Genomic DNA, 22,038 nt, shown 5'->3' on the forward strand with positions numbered 1-22,038 from the left:
TGAAACTATTTTATGAAGATTTTATCTTAGTAGGCATGATGGATTAAACCATGTGTCACTAGTAATTAACTTGGTCCAGGTGTTCCCCACCTCTCTAGAGGGTAGAAATGAGGCTGTAAGTCCCAATCTTATAATGGGGTCTCCCATTATAAGCAAGCCCTCATTCCAAAACTATCTGGGCTCTTGCCAGGAGTGACCTCAGTAGAACAAAAGATACCATTGTCACTCAGGAAAACCCAAGGCTCTTAGGTGCTCCCTGTGAGGAACCAGGAACAAAGACCAAATCCATAGGTCATTATTTTACAGGAAATGGCTCCGTCCAAAGCTCCACCTATCCAAGACATGCTCAACTCCAAGAGATTCTGAAAAATAACACTATCATCATCCCCACTGAGCTCCAGAGGAAACTGAGGCACAGACTGGTGAAGTAAGCTGCTAAGGCTACACCACCAATAAGTAAGAACCAAGATTCAATCCCAGTCTGGCTGGTACTAAGGCTCTAGTTGTGTAACTGCCCCCACTCTACCCGGGTAAGAAGTGATTCTGATGAGAGGTAGAGAAGCCAATGGACGAAACTCAGATTGCCTCACAGCAATACTTCTCGCCCAGGGAGACTCCTGCCCCTCGGCAAGCCTGCCACCATCTCAAATCATTTTGTAGTCTCGGCTGGGGTGGAAAGTCTGCTACTGGCATCTGGTAGGTAAAGCCCACAGGACACAAGACAGGCCCACATCAAAAGCTAATTCCGCCCACCCCCATCAGTGGTGCTGAGGTTGTCAAGGCCAGCTTTCTGTGTTTTCCAACCATGTTTGCTGAAGGTCTTCTTAAATAGTTTTGGAAACTGTGAACCTTTTGAACACTTGAAACTATTTCATCATAGGTTCAAATATCTGCAAGGATCTAGTTGGCAAAGCATCGCAAATACTGACAGCCAAAGGAAAGTATTACTTCACTCTTCAAAATCCAAAGGAATCTGGAGTGGAGTAATTCAATATCAACCATCATCATCTATGACAGAAAAAAACAAACAAGTTTTTCTCCTTAAACTTGTATTTCCACTTTTGACCTCTGAAGAACTGTATCCTAACACTGTATATAATCCATGTATATAAATGTGGATATGTTTTGTATCTGTGTACATAGCTACACACTTCATTCTTTCCTGACCACCCTTTCATACTATAGTAACCAAATATCTTGATTAGTTTCAGTTATTTCTGATTTTTTCCACCGAAAGTGCTAATTTTCCCCCTTTGGATTAAGTCTTACAATTAGTCCAAAGGACAAAATATATTATCTATTTTAATAAACAATTATTTGATACTCAATGTAATTGATTTTGGAACTTCATCCCGGAGAGATAAGGCAGGATTTTTTGTTTGTTTTTTGTTTTGTTTTGTTTTTGGAGACAGGATTTCTCCAAAATATAGCCCTGGCTATCCTGGAACTCACTCTGTAGACTAGGCTGGCCCCAAACTCAGAAATCTGCCTGCTTCTGCCTCCCAAGTGCTGGGATTCAAGGCGTGCATCACCACTGCCCAGCTAAGGCAGGATTTGTAAAGTCAGATAATAGGTGACTGTTTCTTACTGCTAGACTGAGAAAAATCAGCATCTGTTTTATGTGGCACTTCTCATTTTTATAAATGCCCTGGAGGTACAAGGAGTTTCATTATAACAAATCACCTGTTCTTTGAATTTTTCTGAATTAACTGTTAAAAGTTATCCTGTGATCATTAACCGAGAGATCTATCTGCTGACAGTTCAATAACATTCTCCTTCCATTTTGTTGTAAGCCAACACTAGTCTTAATGTCTTCCATTTCTGGGAATCATGCCATGAAGACAGAACAAAAGCTTCTCAGAGGACTATTAATTACACCTCTGGCACTTCTTCAAGAGCTGTGTTAACCCAAGATACTGAAAATGGGCAGGTACATTAAAACATTAATTCTAATACATCTTTTCCAGCGTTGTATTTTTATAAAGGGATTCTATCTCATAATGAGTTTCAGTGTTGCTTTCAACGAAACTTTGAAGCTTCAGATTGAACTCATTTAATTTATGGAAATATATGCTGCATGCCATCACTAGGAACCACAGGTTTGTGCCATCAACTAAAGCAGCCACATCAGAGTCTGACCTGTAACTTTTCAATTCAATAAGCACATTAGAATGTATCCCAATGACATCTCTTTAGTCCTTCATTGGTATTTTTCCCTCCTGTTTTTCTCATTTATTTTTAATTCTAGGAAAAATAGAGATAGATGTGTAGGTGTTTAGAATAGGTGGATGGACAGTTGGGTGGATGGATAGACAGACGGTGTTATGGCTTGGATCTTGTATACTCCCTAAAGCCCTGTGTACCACAAAAGGCTTGGTCTCTAATCTGCAGCACTCTTGCAAAGTATGAATATGGTGGATGGGAGGTGGGGTTGGGTGGAAGAAGTTGAATCAGTTGGGGTGTGCCCTTAAAAGGTCCCTTTCCTTCCTCTTTCTTTGTTCTTGGTCACCATAAGGAGAGCAGGCCAGGCCTTCTATGGCACATGGTATGGTCATGATGTACTACACAGCTAAAAACCCAAAGAAAGGGCCAAGTGGCCTCAGACTGAAGCGTCTAGAACTGTGACTTGCAACAGAAGTTTCCTCCTCCAGGTGTTACAACAGAACACTGTTTTGCATAAATAGGTGACTAGATAGGTGATAGACTGACAGATGATAGGCAATCGGGCAGGCAGACAGACAAGCAGGGTTCTAGGCAGTAGTGAAATTTGGAAGAGTCCTTACCTAATGTCATGAGGTTTGATCCCTTTAGCAACTTAAAAATAGATATAGCAGGATCTGTAACTTTCACTACTTCCTACGGATGCCCTTTGCTTTAATAACATGGTCCCTAAACAGTGACACATACTCTGGAGAAAGTTATGGTTGCTTATTGGGACATACCTTGATTTTTGCCTATGTGCTAAATAACCAAGAACAAGATCCTCCATTACTAATGCTTTTTTTTGCTTTTAAAAACACTGCATATAATGGTGTATAATATGGAATATATTTGGCCTCTGTCCTCAGGTCTTTGCACACAGCTCCTAAAGCCTTTAAATTTTCTAATGAGTGTCTAGTTTGCAATGAGCTCCTACTGATCGTCCCTTATTCTATGCTAGTGAGGTGGCTTAGGATGAGACCTCTAGATAACCTTGGATTGGAGCCAATCACCAGGAGGACCAAGTGATTTCATGATTCAATATGTTATCCCTGCTCACTGACTCCAGGGAAGACTGGCTAGAGATTGAACTGTAGCAAAACTTTTAATCTAGGCATGCCTTTAATCTCAGCTCTCTAGAGGCAGAGGCAGGCAGATGCTGTGAGTTCCCGCAAAGCCAGCTTCGTCTGAATAGCAAGTTCCAGGCTAGCCAGGGCTACAAAGTGCAACTCTTGTCTCAGAAAAAACAACAATAACAACAGAACCAAACAAAGACCGAAAAAGCCTTTTGAACCAGCTACAGGATGGGCTTCTAGGCTAGTGGCCACCTGCATGCCCAGAGGGTACCTGCCTCCAGACTGCTCCTACATCACCTCCATCTGGTAATCTATCTGCAGCCATCATCCCATCCATACTGACAAATGTAAGTGAGGTATTTCCCAGAGTTCCATGAGCCACTATGGAAGATGATAGAAATTAAGGGGGAAATCATGGGACGCCTGACTTATCCGTCGGTGAGAAACGTGAGAAGCCTAGACACGTGAGACAAGGCAAACCCAAGGCAGGGGAATGCTTCAGGGAGCACTTGGCTAGTAAGCCCTGCTTACACCGCAAGGAAGGAAGGCAGGATGGCGGAGGCTCTGCCGTGGAGAACTGACTTCAGCATGTGCCAAGACCCTGCTCTCCATCTCCAGCAGAGAGGGGGGCAGAGGGAGAGAGAAGCACATCTCGTAGGAATGAGCCCTTAACTTGTTGGATTTGACCCTAACTCCAGGCACATAATAGTTCAGCAGTGAATGGATTGTAGGATGCCCCGCAAGGAACCATCGAGAAAAGAACACCCTGCACACCCTGAGTCGAGAGTATGCCTTTAGAGACTATAGAGGAAAGTGTGTTTTTATCAGAATATATAAACAGAGAAGGCCTGCAGCCATTCCTTGGGTTTGTAACACATCAATCAAAAAGAGCTTTGATGACACACGTGTTTCTAGCATATTTCTAACATTCAGATAGTCGCTCTGCTCTGTGGCTTGGAGACTCTTGTACCTGAGCCAAAATCCTGGAGGCCGATCAAGAAAGAGAAGAATGTTTCTTTCCTTTGTAATTTGGGAGAGGGTGGGAACGCCTTGCCTACTGAGCCTTTGGTTTTTTTCAGGAAGATTAGTATTATGAAAGAGAACACTGATTACCACGCCCAGACATGTCTTGGAAGGCACTGGGTTCCTTGGAAGATCTGAGGGCTCAGCCTGGAAACAGCTTGTTAGGCCATCCGTCTTTTTACAATAACCAAAGTTCTGTCCATGTTGTTTGTTTGTTTGTTTAATTAAACATCTTCCAAATGGCATTCCTTGGCAAATTCTAGTTGATATTGCATTATGTGAAAAATGCCATGGGTATTTAGCCTGGGTTCTAATTGGTGGGAATGTAAGTTGTTTTCAGCCTTCTCTGTAACTAGAGATCACGTGGCAAGGACTTTGATACACCCTTCGGTGTACATGTGGGAGAATGTATGGTGATAAAATCTTAGCCGTGGGGCTGTTGGGTCAGAGCAGGGGCTGCTGCAATTCCTACAGTGTTACAGATTGCATGTGAAAGGTCCCTCACAAGCTCCTATGCTGATGTAGTGGTCCTATTTGGGGAGGTTCTAGAAGCATTAGGAGATGGTACCTAGTTGGAGGAAGGCCACTGTATGTGTCTTTGGAAGCTACGCCTTGCTCAGAGCCCCTACCCTTCCTCGCCACTCCTTCCTGTCTTCTGTGATGTCAAGAAGCCTCTCTACCACAACTTGCCACTGCCACAGTGCTCTGCCCAGATGCCTGGGGCTGAGCAAGAGACAATGTGCAGAATACTACCTTCCCTTTACGGTGCTTTGGAGGCAAGATCTTGCTATCCAGCCCAGGCTTGCTTCAAATTCATTAAGTAGATAGACCACACTGGCCTTGAACTTGCTACAATCCGATCTCTGCCTCACAAGTCCTGGATTGTTGGGTTTTGTTTTTTGTTTTTTTTTTTTTTGTTTTGTTTTTCGATTTATTTTATGTATATGAGTACACTGTAGCTGTCTTCACAGGCCCAGAAAAGGGCATTGGATCCCATTCCAGATGGTTGCGAGCATCTGGGATGGGATCTCTGGGATGGGATCTGGGAATTGAACTCAGGACCTCTGGAAGACTAACCAGTACTCTTAACCCCTGAGCCATCTCTCCAGCCTCCAAGTCCTGGATTAAAGCAATACGCCCCTTGCCTGTGAGTTTTTTTCTTTTTCTGGACATGTGATCAAAGCCACTCAAGATAAGGTAGAACAGAAAACTGGTACCAGGAGTGAGGGCATTGTTGTATCTACCTGAAAATATCATTCTTAAGCTTTTGGAACTGGTTTAGGAGAGGCATTCAAGTTTGGAGAAGCAGGCTAATAAATGTAGGATTCGGTCAGCAAAGCACAGTGGGCGATTCTGAAGACCACAGAGGACAACAATGCTGATAAAGACATGGGCAATCCAGACAGTTCAGAGCTTTCAAGGTAGAAGTGAGGGCTCTATTAGATATTGGATTGTAAGTCACTCGCATTCTGTCTGAAAAATACTTTGTCCATACTTTGTGTTTCTGAGACTGAGGCTGGATTAAAAGTAATGGTCTAATCAATTTGGTGGAGGAAATGTCCAGAGAGCAGACATACTATTCAGCTCTGTAGCACAGAAAACAGTTTTATCTAAGCTGATAGTAAGAACCGAGAGCCAAAAGAAGCAGAAAGAGTTGAAAGCATGCAGTCTGGTCAGAAAAAGAATGAACAGACTGTGGACGTGGATGATGTGGTTGTTGAAGAGAGCAGTGATATCCCAAAGCCACAATGTAAACAAAAGCAAGCAGAAGCCACACACTTCCCTGAGACAGCAGGAGAGTCACCTTGAGTTACCTCAAGACTGTTCCGCCTACCCTGCCTTACCCAGTTTTCTCACAACTGGAAAGCCACTTTCAGAAGACAGCTAAGGTGTTCTCTCAAGTTTGGAGTCACAGCTTCACAGATCGTAGTGCCCCACTGTCCGGTCAAGATTACACCTATTCTCTCCCAGAACCATGAAGGAGACACCCTCCCGCTCCCTTCCCTCTGGCCAACACAGTGATCATCTTTGCCAAGAGCAGGGGTAACCCCATCTCCACCCACACCCCCCACCCCACACCTCCCGCCTCGCATTATGCTTCAGTACTCTCTGAGCACAATCTGAGCTCCACCATCTTTGTTTATATTCCATTATGGTTCCCTTTTCTGGCAATGGGCCGTGTGTGCCTTTTGTCCTTTTTCTGGTGACTTAGCCTTTTCCTTGGATTGTATTGGCGTTTACTGGGGAAATCGCCTGCTTTTCTGTTAAAAACATTATGAATAATTTCCCTCGGCCTGTCACTCACTTGGATTTTGTCTTTGGCTTTGTGTGTGTGTGTGTGTGTGTGTGTGTGTGTGTGTGTGTTGTAGAGATTCTTAATTTTCCAATAGTCAAATTCATCCAGTCATTTTTTATGAATATCGTGTCATACTTAGAGAAAATTAATCTGAAATTATTTCTTTTAATTTTCCCATTACCCTCTCCCCATTATTTAAAATTCCTTGACTCATCTGGAATTTACTTTGATATATATCAAAGATGGTGCTGTCCATCAGAACAACAGAGGAGTCTAACTTTGCAGCCACCCTGATTTCCCAAGGTCATGTACTAAGGTACATAAGGTACAGGCCTTTCTCTCCCGATAGAAAATTCTCTTTTAGAACATGCAGTCCTTCAAAGTAGAATTGCCTCACTATCAGTGCCTGCCTACTCATGTTCAGGAATGAACTGTCCCATTATCCTTCTGTTTCAGAGTTTTCAGGCTATTCTGTGCAAGGGGACGAGTGGGGACACATCATGCCAGAGCACTAGTGGGGAGATTAGACAATACCTCTCTGGACTCAAGTCTCACCCTCTACCTGGCTGAAGCAAGGTGTCTCTTGGTTGCATACTCCAGGCTAGCTAGTCCACGAACTGGTGAATGATTTCCTTGTCTCTGCCACCCTTCCACATAGGAGTGCTGGGATTACAGATGCTAAAAAGTATATGTGTGCATTTGTGTGTTCGTGTGGGCCCAAGGACATGTGTATGTGTGTATGTGCATCTGTGTGTATCCAGAAGGCAGAGAGCAACCTTGGATGTTGCTTTTAGGAGCAATCTATGTTGCTTTTTGAGATTGGGTCTCTCATTGGCCCTAAGTTCAACAAGGCTAGGCTGAATGGCCAGTGAGCCCCAGACACCCACCTAGCTCCACTTCCCCAGCGGGAAACAACGCTGGGAGCTCCACTATGTCTGGCTTTTTTATGTGGTTCCTGCAATCAAACTCAGGCCCTTACACTTGAATTCTCTTGTCAGCACATATTTTGTTCAAAGCTTGAACACTGTATCACTTTGCTACTCAAATCCTAGATTTTATCATTGAAATGCTTCAAATATTACACTCTTTACATGCAGTTATATAAAAGAATAACAATATATTGGCTTGTGTTTTCAGTGCTAAAATAAAAGTTAAATATATGGCATAGCTTGGGCCATTCTGTTTGGATACAGCCTCATGCTTTCAAATGTGGGAGACCTCTAAGTGCCAAGTGTCCCTAGATTCTATTGAGAGTAGCAAGATCTATGGGTGCAGCCTCTGCCCCCTATCCCCCAGGCAGATGAGTGTTAGCCCTGTCTTGACTCACATCACAATTTCCTTCCGCGTCTGCTCCAGCATCATGTACTGGGTCCACTCCTGGGTACTCTCATATGTCTTTGACTGATCCACAATCTTCTGGAACATTGTCCTTTTCCTGAAAGGCACAGCAGTTTGGTTAAGAGGTCAAGTACAAAGAGGCAGCAAGCAGCTCGGTGATGGCACACACCTTTAATCCCCGCACTCAGAGGCAGAGGCATGCAGATCTCTGAGTTCGAGGCCAGCCTGGTCTATAGAGTGAGTTCCAGTTCAGCCAGGGCTACACAGAGAAACTCTAGCTTGACTGCCCCACCCAATGAGACAACAGGTGGGCTGCTAACCTGGGTTGTTTCAGTTGGGGATGTTATTGAATTCATCTAGTCAACAAAACAACCCAGAAAAAACTTCAGCCTTGAAAATAAGACTAGGTTCTAGACTAGGTGTCACTGGTCTGTGTGTTTAGGAGATCAGTTTCTCTCTAGGATGGGGCGTAAGAGTATTTACCCTACAAGGATGATGTGTTGGACCTGAAGCAAAACAAATATCAGTAGGAACTAGGACATTTGTTACTATAGCCATTGCTGCTGTTAAAGATTTATTTATTTCATGTATGCGATTTCTCCATCGCTGTCTTCAGACACACAAGAAGAGGTCATTGGATACCATTCCAGACGGTTGTGAGTCACCATGTAGTTGCTGGGAACTCAGGACCTCTGGAAGAGCAGTCAGTGCTCTTAACCACTGAGCCATCTCTCCAGCTCCTCCCCCCACTGCTACTATTAACATGAGGAGAAATACCCACTTGAAGTACAAGGCAAGGTCTGTGGCAATGATCGCAATGTCCATCATGTGGATGGCGTGCTCATGCTGCCGGCGATTCAGGTTCTGAAAGATATTCAGGCCCTGAAGAAAAGAATTACACAGAGTTTGAGAAATGGGGCTGGCAGCAAGGTCAGTCTTCTTCCGATGGCCACCCGAAGTGATGGCAAGCAATGACAGCCTCAGCCCATGGCAAGAAGGCTGCCTGTCAGATGGGCGTCACCCTACCTCATCTCTCAGCAGTGTCTTGCCAAACTCCAAATGATGCCTTTCCAAAATGGAGGACCCATGGAGCTTGGCCAGAGGGTTCTGTGATCTAGATGAGACAGTCAGGCAGATGGACAGACAGACAGACAGAATAAATGTAAATATTAACATTGGATGGGCAAGATGGAGACTAAAGACATTCTAATCCAGTCCTGCCGTCTCCCAATTATGTAGGCAGATACTGAAGGAGGAGGAGCAGGAAGAACCTTGCACAAAATAAAAACAGAGCAGAAGATGAGGAACAGATGTCAAATATCCTCACTTCGTCTTTGCCTTTCTTCACAAGTGACTAAGAGCCCATTATGGGTCATGGACCTTTTAGACACAAGCATATACAATGCCACACACTGTTTTTAGAGAACTGTCTATATCCCCTGGACAGGCACACACACACACACACACACACACACACACACACAGTGGACCATGTTTTGAACATAGCCGAGGTTTAGGGGAAGTCACTGAATTCCCATGAGAAAGAAATGTTTGTTTGTTTGTTTGTTTCTAATTCGGTTACGTGCTCAGTAAGTGCTGAACACTTACAATGCTATGCTTAGTGCACTCGGAATCCTACAATGAAAACATACCATGATGCTTGAAGCAGCCTAGGACAGGGAGAAGATGCGGGGAAGCATGAAGTTTAGTGCTCAGTCTTACAGGTGCCAGGCCTGAGTGGAATCTTGGTGTTCTCATGTAACATGACTGAGCCTCTTAGGTTTGTCGTGTGTCTCTCTGACACAAGCCAGGGTCATCTGGGAAGAGGGACCCTCAACTGAGAAAAATGTCTCTTTCAGATTGGCCTGTAGGCAAGTCTGTGGGGGCCTTTTCTTGATCTTTGATCAGAGGGTTTAGCCACTGGGGATAGAGCCACTTGTAGGCGGGTGGTCCTGGGCGGGATAAGAAAGGTAGCTGACTGGAAGCCTCAGGAGCTAGCCCTTCTAGGGGCCTCAGCTTCAGTTCTTGCCTCCAGGTTCCAGCCTCGAAGTTCCTACCCTGCCACCCCTCAGTGATGGACTAGAACCTTTTCTCCACGTTGCTTTTGGTCATGGTGTCTTTCATGGCACCAGAAACCTAATTAAGACACTGAGGTAACACATGCACGCTTCCTGGCCCAAAGCCTATCATAAGGTTTCAATGAAACTGTGCTTCAAAGGCAGTGCCTCAGAGGTCAACTGGAGTATATATATGTGGTTAGGATGCAGGCTGCTTTTTTTTTTTTTTTTTAAATGGAGTTCATGACTTCATGCCAGGAGCATTAACATGCAAGGCAAATGAATGAACTTTTACAATTACTAGTATGTTGGCTCAAATTAGTTCCATACATAAGACAGGGAAAACGAGAGTAAAAGAACATCAAGTTTTAATGTCCGATTGCTACAATAGCAAACATCACTGACTTAGTGGTGCAAAAAAATAAAATGCACCTTCTTCTAGCTCTGGAGTTCAGATAGCCGATAAAGGTCCCGGGGCACCCTCCTTCTCGAGGCCCTCAGGAGAGTCTGGCTCTGTGTCCTTTCCCTCTTCTGGAGCCCTCCCACATCCCTTGCTGGATGGCCCTTCTGACATCTTCAAAGACAGCAGATCGAACCTTATCTTTTCTTAGCTTCCTGCCTCCTCCTCCTCACCAGGACCCTTGGGACCACAGGAGCCCTGCACATCATCGGGGTTCATATCCCAAGCTTCTGAACTCAATCACAACCGAAAAATCCCCTTCAGAGCACCAGTCAGCATTCGTGGGCTCTGGGATTTGGGAGGTGGACATCTTTGGGAAACTGTCACTTCTTTTGCTATAGGACTGGACCTAGACCCTAAGAGCAAGAAAAATGGAGGCTTGGGACCGTGGGGACTTTCTCTGGTAAGTCAGTCCTGGGATAGTGAAGATCTGGGTAATGGATCCAGGGTGGGGAGGATAGAGGAGTGGGGGGGAAGAAAATGGAGGAGTGGGGGCCCAGTAAGGCCTGACTCACTTCATCTGGTAGAGGTTGTTTGTGCCTCTGTGGTCGATGTCATGACAGAAGGCAGCAGTGACCATGGCCAAGGCCTCCAGATCAGTGAAGTACCGCTTCAGCTTTCCTGTCTGGAAGGATATTAGAGGTCAAAGCCACCACCATTTGGTGGGACGGAAGCAAGGCAGAAAGAAAGGTGGTCAGGGCAAGACTGGGACCCACACATGTAAGTCTGCTTGCTTGTTTTAGTTCTTTACACAGTATCTCAAGTTTCCCGGGTCTGCCTAGAACTCATTTTAAAAGTTTGCACTCACTCTCTCTATCTCTCTTTGTGTGTATGCATGCATGTGCATACCACACACATATACATACCACACATACACACATTACACTGCACACACATACATACTATACTACATATATACCACACACACACACATACACCACACCACACACACATCATACACACCACACAGATATAGGCACCCATACACACATCACTCATATACCATACACACACACACCCCACATACACATACTACACACACATACACACTGTGCACATATACACACTATGCTTATACTGTACACATACACACTACACATATACTACACACACACACACACACACAGAGGATCAGGAGAGGAAACAGAGGAGGGAAGAAAATGGAAAGGAAAGGAAAGGAAAGGAAAGGAAAGGAAAGGAAAGGAAAGGAAAGGAAAGGAAAGGAAAGGAAAGGAAAGGAAAGGAAGAAAAGCCAAATTTAAGCTAGCAAGCATTGTCATTTTCTGGTGGCCTTTCAGAATTCCTGCTTCCAAACCGTAGGGCTTAGGCATTGCTAGACCTGAGGGGAAGGAATGTAGACCAGAAACCTGACCCCAGCGGGTAGCTGCAGAATGACCTATCTGGAGATACACTTTCGATGAGATATAATGGACCCTGAAATTTCTGAGTCAAAAATATTGACACAAACATACCAAGGCCACCCCAAGGCATTATAGTAATGTTTTTCCTAGTAAACGATTAAAAGACAGCCTTCACATCCAACAGTAAGGTGTTGGGAAAGAATGTAATTACAGTCGGCCCTCTGTATTAATGGGCTCCACATCTGTGGATCTAACCAGTAGTAGAGTCATAAGATATTTTTAAATTGTCTTCTAGGGGAGTGAGATATAGTTGAGTAGAGTACTTGCCTAGCACATATGAAGCCCTGGGTCCCACCCCAGTACTATATAAACCAAGGATGGTGCCATACCCTCTAATCCCAGCCCTTAGGAGAAGGAAGCGGGAGAACCGGAAGCTAAGGTCATCTTGACCTACACAGAGAATCTGACCAGCTTGGGCCACATGACTCCTGTTTTTAGAAAAATATGTACCAACATTTTCTTACTGTTATTCCCTAAACAATGCAGCAAAATACCTGTTTAGTGTTTCCACTACATTAGACATCTTAAGTAATCCAGATGTTAATTCAAGTATCCAGAAGGAGCCTGGCATGGTCGTGCATGCCTGTGATTCTAGTACTTGGGAGGCTGAACCAGGACAATCATGGCATCAAGGCCAAGCTGAGGGGCATACCAAGACCTGATCTCAAACAAGAATATCCAGGAGGAACAGGTTACATACAAATACTTTGCCGTTTTATATAAGAAACTTGGCGGTACAGAAAGTTTTGGTTTTAGCAAATGTTCTAAAACATCTTCCCCTGTGGTGGTTGAGTTTAGGCTACACTGCTTTGGCTGGTTTCTGGTGGATCTAACATGGGCATCTGCCCAGGAGCTATTTGGATTCATGACTGGAAGACACACACACATTAGTTTATTTCTGAAATGCCTTGTTTACTCAAAGGCTTGGCAGTTCTAGGCCTCCTGTGGCTAGCATGCATTTCCCTCTGGTACTCCTGGGTCAACATCTTCTAAATCTACTTTTAACTTTGCTGCCCTGTTACCTTCAGTGATGCCCAGTGGTCTGTGTGTGCTACCCAAGACACTTCTGGGCAGCGCTTCCAGGGGCTGCTTCCCTTTACTCCCGTATGATGGATGATCTTCCCTTCCCAGCTCTAAATCTGATTCATCACACTACCACCACCACCACCACCACTACCACCACCCAGCATGGCGATTCTACATCTCCTCCTCTCTCCTGTGTCCTAGCCCACGCAACCCTAAGGGTCCCACCCTGTCTCCCTTTACCCAGCCGTTGGCCACTGGCATCTTTACTGATCGATCAAAAACCTACTGGGAACAAGGACCTTCAGTGTTTGGACATATAGATTCCCAATTAGAACCAAAGCATTAGAACCAATCTCCAACACTCCTCCCCCTGCGCCCCCCCTACATGATTGCAAAGGACAACTGTTTTGTGTAGTGATAAAATTATGAACGGACGAACCTTGTAGACACTGTGCTAAGTGAAAAAAAAGCTAGGCTCAAAAGAACAGATACTTTATGATTCCAACGGCAGCAGTATTTAGAGTGGTCAAGCTTACACAGAGAGAAGATACAGCGGGATTGCCAGGGAGCTAGGAGAAATGGGCGTCATTGTTTAGTGCGCACATTGCTACTGTTTGAGAAGGCAAACACTCTAGAGAGGATCGCGGCAAAGACAGCACAACATTGTGAGTGTACTTAATGCCACTGGGACTGTACACCTAAAAAATGTGGTCAGTTTCATGTTTCATTTAGTAGAAAGTGTGTTTTATGTGTGTATGAGTTTATATAATAAAAGAATCTTGGGGCTGCAGAGAGAGCTCCGCAGTTAAAAACACTGGCTGCCCTTCCACAAGACCTGGGTTCAATTCTCAGCACTCACATAATCTGAAACGCCAGCTCCAGGGGATCTGATGCCCTCTTCTGGTCCCTTTGGGCACTGCACATATATGGTGCACTGCATCCACACAGACAAAACTCTTATCCACAGAAAATAAAAAAATAAATCTTTTTAAAAATATGATTTTCATATATAATGGAAGAACATAAAAATGCGGGATACATATATTTTCAAATAAAATATTATATATTGTTTCATTGGTCATAAAAATAAATGGCATGTGTGTTCTCTCTCTGTGGTGTGTGTGTGTGTATGTGTGTGTTACAAAAAAAGAAAATTTAGTAACATTTGTACACCTCTCTATTCTTGGAATTTTTTGTTGTTTGTTTGTGCTTTGAGAGTCTTGCTCAGTAGCGCAGGCTAACCTGTTCTGGCCTCCTGAGTGCTGTGATTACAGGCTTGCTCACCACGCCCTGCTTATTCACAGACCTCTTTTTTATGCTTGTATTACTTCTGCAGTCCTTTCTTTCTTTTTCTTAAATCATTGCTAGACATTGAACCTCCTAAGCAAGTAGTCTATCACTCAGCCACAGTCCCACACTGAACTTTGCAATTCTTAAAAGTCAATAAGTAAAAATGACCATGCTGGGGCTGCCAAGTGGGCCAGTCTCCCCACCCCACAGCCCTCCATACCACCAGCAAGGAGAACATGGTCTGCCCCACGTTGAAGCCATGCCGCCAGTTGTGGTACGTGATCTTCCGGTAGCCTTTGCTTAGCGAATACATGAAGCGCACCAGGGCCTGTGAACACACATGTCAGTGAGTGTACCTGCCCAGAGTGGCTAAGTCCTCCCTCAGCAGACCCAAGGTCCTCCAGACCCATGATGGACCCATGATGGTCCCAGATTGTGGGAAGCAGGCACTGATGCAGAAGCACCAGGAAAGGCTGTAAGGGAGGCGGTAGAGCCAAGGAGATCGTGAGCTGCCCGCATCCTCCACAGGTTGAGCTTCAGCAGTGATTTCTAAACATGCAGAGGTGCGACTATTCTGACTGTTTAATCTCATGGTTCTCCAACCGGGGTGTATTTCAAAATCACTGGGGGTGCGGGGGGAGTCCTTTTACTGTCAGAGTCCTTAGAGCTGGTGACACACTGTTGTGTCTGCGTCTTTGGGGGGGTGTGGTGTGTGAAGCTATTGCCAGTCTGACAGTGTCTTAGGTTGTACTGATGTAGTCTGGGGCAATCCTTTGAAAACCTTTAGACTTTAATCAAAGTCTAGGAGGGTTGGGGCGCCAGCCTCCTTCCTACACTGCCTCCCACTGAGTACCTTTGAAAGGAATCCTGCAGTGAAGGCTCAGGTTTCCAGGAACTTAACTAATATCTCTCACCCACAGAAGAGCTTCTGGGCTCCAGTCCAGAAGAGCAGAGCCTAGGCAAACTCTAAATCCCAAATGCAGAGCACATACTCTTTCCACATGTTCTACAGACCGAGCTGTTCCTTTAAAACCAAAGACGGAGGGAGTGTCCCAGGACCCACAAGCCACAAGTTCAAGGCCAGGCTGCACCACCTGATGAACTCTGCACTAGACGGGGCTACGGAGGGAGGAAAGCAGAGCAGTCCTAGGCCTCACCTCTTGCGGGATGTGGAACTTGTCCACCACCTTGAGCTCGTAGTACATCTGTATGCCGCACTTCACCAGCTCCAGCTCCGTGAGGGGCAGGTCACTGAAGTGAAACTTGTTGATTTCATATTTCTCGGCATCTGGAAGTTCTCCTTGCTGCATTGGAGTGGAGTCCAGGGATGAAGGAAAGTGATGTGCTCCCGGGCCCCTCCCCCCAGGACAGCCGAGGAAAGCCAAGCCAAGAGATGCTGGAGCCCTATGGCGCATGCACGCACACCAGAGTCAGGCTGCTCACCAGGATCTCCGCCAGCTCCTCCTCCTCGCATTCCCAGGGCTCTTTGCCGTACACCTCTCTGGTTTTCTGCCGTGCCCCAAAACAGCAGAAAAAAATGCAACAAGTTATTGCCTCAAGAACCCAAGGAGACCTCCACGTCCCTCATTTGCTTTGGTCCCTCCTCCAGCAGAAGCGCCCACTGTTCAGCTCCGGAGCCATGGGGGCCTACATTGACATTCAGCCTGTCCCTGTCTAGCTGTGCTACGGAATGCCCGCCTCTTCTATTAAAGAGGAATAACAAAACCTGTAACTACTGAGCATTTGTGTGTGTGTGTGTGTGTGTGTGTGTGTGTGTGTGTGTGTGTTGGAGATGGAACCCAGGCCTTGCCCGTAACAAGGTAAACACTTTAGCATTGAGCTACATACACCCTCAGGATTTTGTTTTTGGAGACAGGTCCCACCGTGCAGTCCAGGCTGGTCTTGCTGGCCTGCAACAATCCATCCTCTGACCCCTGCTTCGCGAGTGTCAGGATTACCAGCAGGCCCCACCATGCCTGATTGCTTCCCCAGGGTTGAGACTATAGGTAGGCTCTGCCATGCCTGGTTCTTGTTTTTAAACAAAATATGTGAACTATCCAGACATGGTAGAACACATCTGTAATCCCATCACTCAGAGGTCGGAGCAAAAAGATCTTAGACTCGAGGGCAAAGTAAACTATATAGAGAAATTCAGTTCAGCCTGAGCTATAGAGTAAAACCGGCTCTGAACAAACAAAAATACAACTAAAATAAAGTATGTAAATTATTGTCACAGTTTGTACTAACAATATTGCTATTTATGTTTTTATTGTTCCTAGTGACCAAGAATAATGAAGGTTTGGCCATTTCATTTGATTTGCTTTCCTTTGCTGTGTGACCTGAATCAGGTGCCTTCCCCCTCTGGACCTATTTTTTCCCCTGTGCCAGATGAAGCAACCCAGTTAAATTGTTTGTGATCTCTTGATCCAAAGTGGAATCTGTTAAATTCCAACTGGTGCATTGAGCCTACATATCCTTCTGGTCCTCAACGCATTATTTGACTGGGGTTGTGGCCTGAGTCAAACCACAAGGCCTTTCATCTGAACTTGGTGTTTTCTCCTACAAATTGGCCACTCGTTAATGGACAAGAAATAATCAAACTTTCTTTGACATCTTCTAAGATTAAGAACTGTCCTTTTGCTTGGGACATGGGTCAGTGGTGGAGAGCTTACCCAGCATGCCCTGGGTTACTGCATAACCTGGGCATAGTTGTGCACATCTGTAACCTCAGGTACAAGCAAGAGGACCAGAAGTTTAAGAACATTTTCAATTACAGAACAAGTCTGAGGCCAGCCTGGGCTATGTGAGTCTTCATCTGAGTCTGGGCATAGTAGAACACATATGGAACCCCAGCACTGGACGGCAGAGATAGGAAGACGGGCTAGCCTGGACTACTTATACCTCCATAAACAAAAGAGAGAAGGAAATGAGAGACCTCTGAGAACATTGGCCTGGGATGTCTCAGCATGTGAGATCTTGGCATCTCAGCTGGGCATCCCACCCCAAGCCATTTTGTTAGCTCAGCTTGTTTGTTGGATCTTGGTTTATTTAATGTCGACACCCCAGGAACAATAAACCACCAGTCCTCACACTTCTGGCTTTCCATTCACGATTGCACCCCATACGTGAGCACCCAGCATCTATCTGGACAGCTTTCCTGATAGGGCGCCCACTACCTCCCGAAGCCTCCATTAAGAGAGATCACAGAGAAGTAGCTCATTTTCCTAACAAATGGGAACTGAGAACTCTTCTCATAGTAGGTGATTTGAGGCTAAGTTCCCTCCCTCTTGGGGAGGGGCTTCCAGTTCTTCATCTCTGCACTAGGTCAGAAGTGCTTCCCTGTACCCCTGACCAGGTTGATGCATACGAAGCCTCAAACATATTGGTGCATGCTGTGTAAACTGTACTTTGTTTTGAGACAGGATATTATGCAGCTCAGGCTAGTTTCAAAACTCACTATGCAACCAAAGATGACTCGGAACTCCCGCCCCTCCATCCCAGATGCTGTGATGGCAGGTGTGCTCTATCTGGCTTTAGTGTGTGCAGTGACTCAGTATCAAACCCAGGACTGCATGCATGCTAGGCAGGCACTCTGCCACTGAGCCGCATCTGCAGCCCTAAATTACAGTGTGGTGTAATTATGGGAAAATCTCTTACTCTTTCTGAACCACCGCTATGTTCACCACATGGATGGGTCTGATCGTGACCCTGTGGAAGAGAAACCCTGAGAAATGCCTCCTGATCCACAGGGTTGCCAGGGAAAGCCTCCTACCAGATTAAGAGCTGAGACTAGTTGCCCCTGCCTCTAGTGCCGAGTCAGTCTTGAGATCAGGGGAAAGTGGGGTCTATGGTGCTATCAGGCCTCCAAGACAGAGGTGACCCTGCTAGAGATATTGTTCCTTGGGCAGTCACTATGGGCTAGTCTCTGATGCTCACGTATCTATCCATTCAGTTCCTGAGGCCTGTCAAATCTCTGGGCTACATGGGAGAGAGCAGGGCTCAACCCACTCATCCCCGGCTCTGCCTCATGGGTTTCCTGCATGGCCTCTGGCTGCCACATCTCCCTGGCATCCTCCACCACAGTGGAAACAAGCAAAGGCCACTACGCACCAAGATCTTCTGGATTTCCTCATTATCACACTTCACGTGATATTTTACGATGTCCTGGAAGATGTCCTTCCTGTTCTCAAGTTTGTTCATGGACTCGTAGGTGTCAGGGTTTAAGACCGACCAGCCCAGAAACTGGGTCAAAGACTGTAGAGAAAGAAAAGAGTTAGAGGTGGTGGCAGCCTGGATCCTGATGCGGACTGAGGACAAGACTGTTGAGACCTCAATTTTCTCAGCTATAAAGTGGGTTTGCAAAGCTGTGTGGGGCAGATTAGGCTGAGATAAAATAATGGATACAAATGCATTTTAAGTAAAGATTTATAATAATGTCACAAGTGGAAATGTTTGGAGTGAGCAGTGTGTACGAAGGAGCTCTGCTTTCTCATCAGTTCTTAGGTGACCGTAAAACTGCTCCCAATATTGAAGTGTGGAAGCTAGGGGAAGTAAGGAAAGAGTGTGGAGAAAGTGGCTCTCATGGATCCTTAGGATTATGGCCTCCCACCCCCAACCCCCATGGTCAGGCAGCTGCTCACTGGGACCCACACACAACTCTGGAGGACAATCCTTAAGCTGGTGGACCCTGAACCCCTTCAGCCAAGTGCCACCCAGCATCACACACCTCCATCAGGGTCTCGTCCATGTCGTCGAAGGGCTTCCCGTCTTTGCGGTTGTAAAACGTGGCCACGCCAACGATCTCTTCCTTCTTGTTGACGATGGGCATGGAGAGTACATTTTTAATCATCCACCCAGACTCATCCAGAGGCTCTTTCTGTAAGAGAACGGCAGGGCTGCAGGCTCCACCCCTTCCATGCAGTGCAGATAGCAGGGACAGAATTGGGGCTGTGGCTGGACTCTAATGGCCTGGCTCAGCTCTAAGAAGCCAGAACTTAGATCTTGTGTGGGTTTAACTGCCTAGAAACACTGTGAACTCCCTAGCCAAAGAGCCCTGGTTCCCATCCCCAAGCTGTTTGGGCTGGCATGTGCCTGGCAGGGTGTTAAATGCCAGGATCAGAAACATCTCAGATAGGAAGGAGCCTAATCAATGTTCCTGGGATCAGAAAGTGAGGATGCAAGTGCTATGAAATGGAAAGTGTCCTTGGAATTTATCCAGTTACTATTGTCTTCCCCTTCCATTATTATGTAACTTTGTCCAAATGTCCACTATTCAGTCTGCTTCCCAAGAAAACAGGCTGATGGGCTAGAGAGATTAGGGCTCAATGGTTAAGAACACTGACTGCTCTTCTGAAGGTCCTGAGTTCAAATCCCAGCAACCACATGGTGGCTCATAACCATCCGTAACAAGATCTGATGCCCTCTTCTGGAGTATCTGAAGACAGTTACAGTGTACTTACATATAATAAATAAATAAATCTAGAAAGAAAAAAGGAAAGAAAGAAAGAGAGAGAGAGAGAGAGAGAGAGAGAGAGAGAAAGAAAGAAAGAAAGAAAGAAAGAAAGAAAGAAACAAAGAAAGAAAGAAAGAAAGAAAGAAAGAAGGCAGATATATTCTGATTATCTTTCTGGGGAGAAAAAGAAGAAAGTTCTATGGCTAAGAGATCAAATAAAAATGGCTTACCTGAAATTCAAAAAAGTCCTCTGCAGGTGCATTCATTATATTGCAGATCTGCAAGCCAGGAAGGGAACAAGCAACAGGTCATAGCTGAGCAAGAACCTGCAATCCCTGCTCCCTATTTAGAACCCAAGTCCTTGCCCAAGGCAGTGTGCTGTCCTCATCAGGTAGACAGATTCAAAATGGCTCAGGCTTATCAACCGAGGTTACCAGCTAGGAAAGGTCACCTGGTAGATTTTATTTTTGTTCATTACATCCTAGACATTTCTAGGTTTCAGAAAAGCTAGGGGTATAGCTGTCATTATTAATAACTGCATAGTATTCCATTCTGTAGCTCTTATGCTAAGTGTTTGGATATCCAGGTCCATGTGTAAGGTTGCGCTCATGTGTATGAGTGTGTGCTCATACATGCACACCTCTGTGCACATGTATGTAAATGCATATATGTGAGTGTGCATGCACACATGTGTGTTTGTGTGGGTGTGCATGTGTACACACATGTTTATGCTATTTTCTTTGGGAGATTTAATCTTATTACAATAGCCCTGGTTGGCCTGGAATTTGGAGCCAACCTGCTTCTGCCTCCTAAGGGCTGATGTTACAAGAAGCTCTTTTAAACATCTCTGGCTCAGTTACACTAGAATCCTGTTTATTTGATAGGAAGGAATTCTTTCTTTGGGCTGTAAAGTAGATTAAGAAACAAAAAGTGTTTCAACTCTGCTTCTATATTGCAAGATTTCTCTCTTGAAGACAAGATCAATATGATCCTCCTCTGGAACACTGGCAATGGGTCCTCTATTTGTGGCTGCCTTGTGTGTACACTGCACAAAGACATCTGATTGGGTGCTGAAATCCAACTGTGAACGATTTCTTATTTCAGTTCTTAAAAAGTTCCCACATTGACTGCAGAGACAGGCTGCCTGGTCTCAGAGGAAGAACTATCCATCAGATACCCTTGCTCCTTCCTCATTGTTGCTCCCAGTCCAGGGGCATGCTCCAATCTCTCCCTCAGCCTTGCTAATCTCTGGACTGACATAGTCACCATAGCAACCGTTCAGGCAAACATTCTCCTCCTTTATCATATAGTCTCTACCTGCTCACTGTTGCCTTTTTGCTGGCTTTGCCTCCACTACCAAATCTGTTATTATTGGGCTGCCAAGGGCCTCATGCTGTGGTGGGACTCCTGCTTCTTCCTCACTAGATCCCTGTGCTACATACATGTGGACTCCCACATTGATTCCTTGGTTACCATGGCCCCACCTCTCCTGGGACCCCAAACAGTTTTGACCTCTCCTGTTTGTCCTTCACAGAATCCTCTTCCTCTACTGGCTCTGGAAACCCTGGCGTCTCCCAGTATTGCACCAGTTGTATTAAATGATCACATTTATCTAGGGCCTGAATCATCATCAGTACCTAGTGATGGTGTCAGTCGGCCTTCATTGGGATTGGGGTTTGTTTGTTTGAGAGTCTCATTTAGCTCAAGCTAGATTCCAACTCATTATGTAGCCAAGGATGACCTTGAACTCCTGGTACTCTTGCCCCCACTTCTTGGATTCTAGGATTTTAGAAGTGGACCGCCACACCCGGATTAATGAAGTACAGAGCTTCATGAGTATTGGCAAGCTCTCTACCACCTGAGTGATATCCATCCCCTGCCCAATTCTTTGAGATTCTCATCATCTCTTACTTGAACTGTGCCCTTCTTAGTCTGTCCCCGGTGACCCATGGATTAAAGTCCCAGCCTTCCACACAGCATCCAAGGCCCACTAGATCTGGCTCTTTCCTCCCTCTGGAGCCACCTTGAAATCTGTCCTCTTGTCTCTGACCTAATACTTCACTAATGCTAAGCACATATAGCATGTTCCTCCCGACCTCTGTACCAAGCTCTGTTTGTCATAAAGTCTGGATATGGAGGGTCCCCAAAGGCTCGTGGGTAAAACGAGACTCTTGATCACCAGTGGGACCCTGCAGGGAAATAGTAGAAACTTTTAAGAGGTGAGTTGGCCTAGCAAGTACTCTTCCAGTTCCTGGAGCATGCCATTGAGGGAATATTAGAAGCCACACCTCATTTCCCTGTCTCCTTTTGGCTTCCTGGCCACTGACTTACTGTAATACTTCTCTACAAGCCAAAGCAGCACAACCCTGTCCTGGAACACAGGAGACAGCACACATCACT

At 45.5% G+C, this 22,038-nt stretch overlaps 1 protein-coding gene across 2 annotated transcripts in view; it reads right to left on the bottom strand.

Annotated features, from left to right (window-relative positions):
• Pde6a (phosphodiesterase 6A) overlaps positions 1-22,038 on the bottom strand; it is a 66,773-nt gene that overhangs the window by 13,735 nt on the left and 31,000 nt on the right. For both annotated transcript variants that reach the window (XM_052155491.1, XM_052155490.1), the window contains 10 exons: positions 19,869-19,916; positions 18,913-19,062; positions 18,297-18,440; positions 15,630-15,695; positions 15,344-15,490; positions 14,407-14,514; positions 10,965-11,074; positions 8,959-9,046; positions 8,714-8,814; positions 7,922-8,029 (listed from right to left, as the gene is read on the bottom strand). In XM_052155491.1, the coding sequence (XP_052011451.1) occupies positions 7,922-8,029; positions 8,714-8,814; positions 8,959-9,046; positions 10,965-11,074; positions 14,407-14,514; positions 15,344-15,490; positions 15,630-15,695; positions 18,297-18,440; positions 18,913-19,062; positions 19,869-19,916 (1,070 nt within the window). The remainder of the gene's footprint in view (positions 1-7,921; positions 8,030-8,713; positions 8,815-8,958; positions 9,047-10,964; positions 11,075-14,406; positions 14,515-15,343; positions 15,491-15,629; positions 15,696-18,296; positions 18,441-18,912; positions 19,063-19,868; positions 19,917-22,038) is intronic.

Source organism: Apodemus sylvaticus, chromosome 13 (assembly GCF_947179515.1).
Source record: "Apodemus sylvaticus chromosome 13, mApoSyl1.1, whole genome shotgun sequence".
In the NCBI taxonomy this organism is placed as follows: domain Eukaryota; kingdom Metazoa; phylum Chordata; class Mammalia; order Rodentia; family Muridae; genus Apodemus; species Apodemus sylvaticus.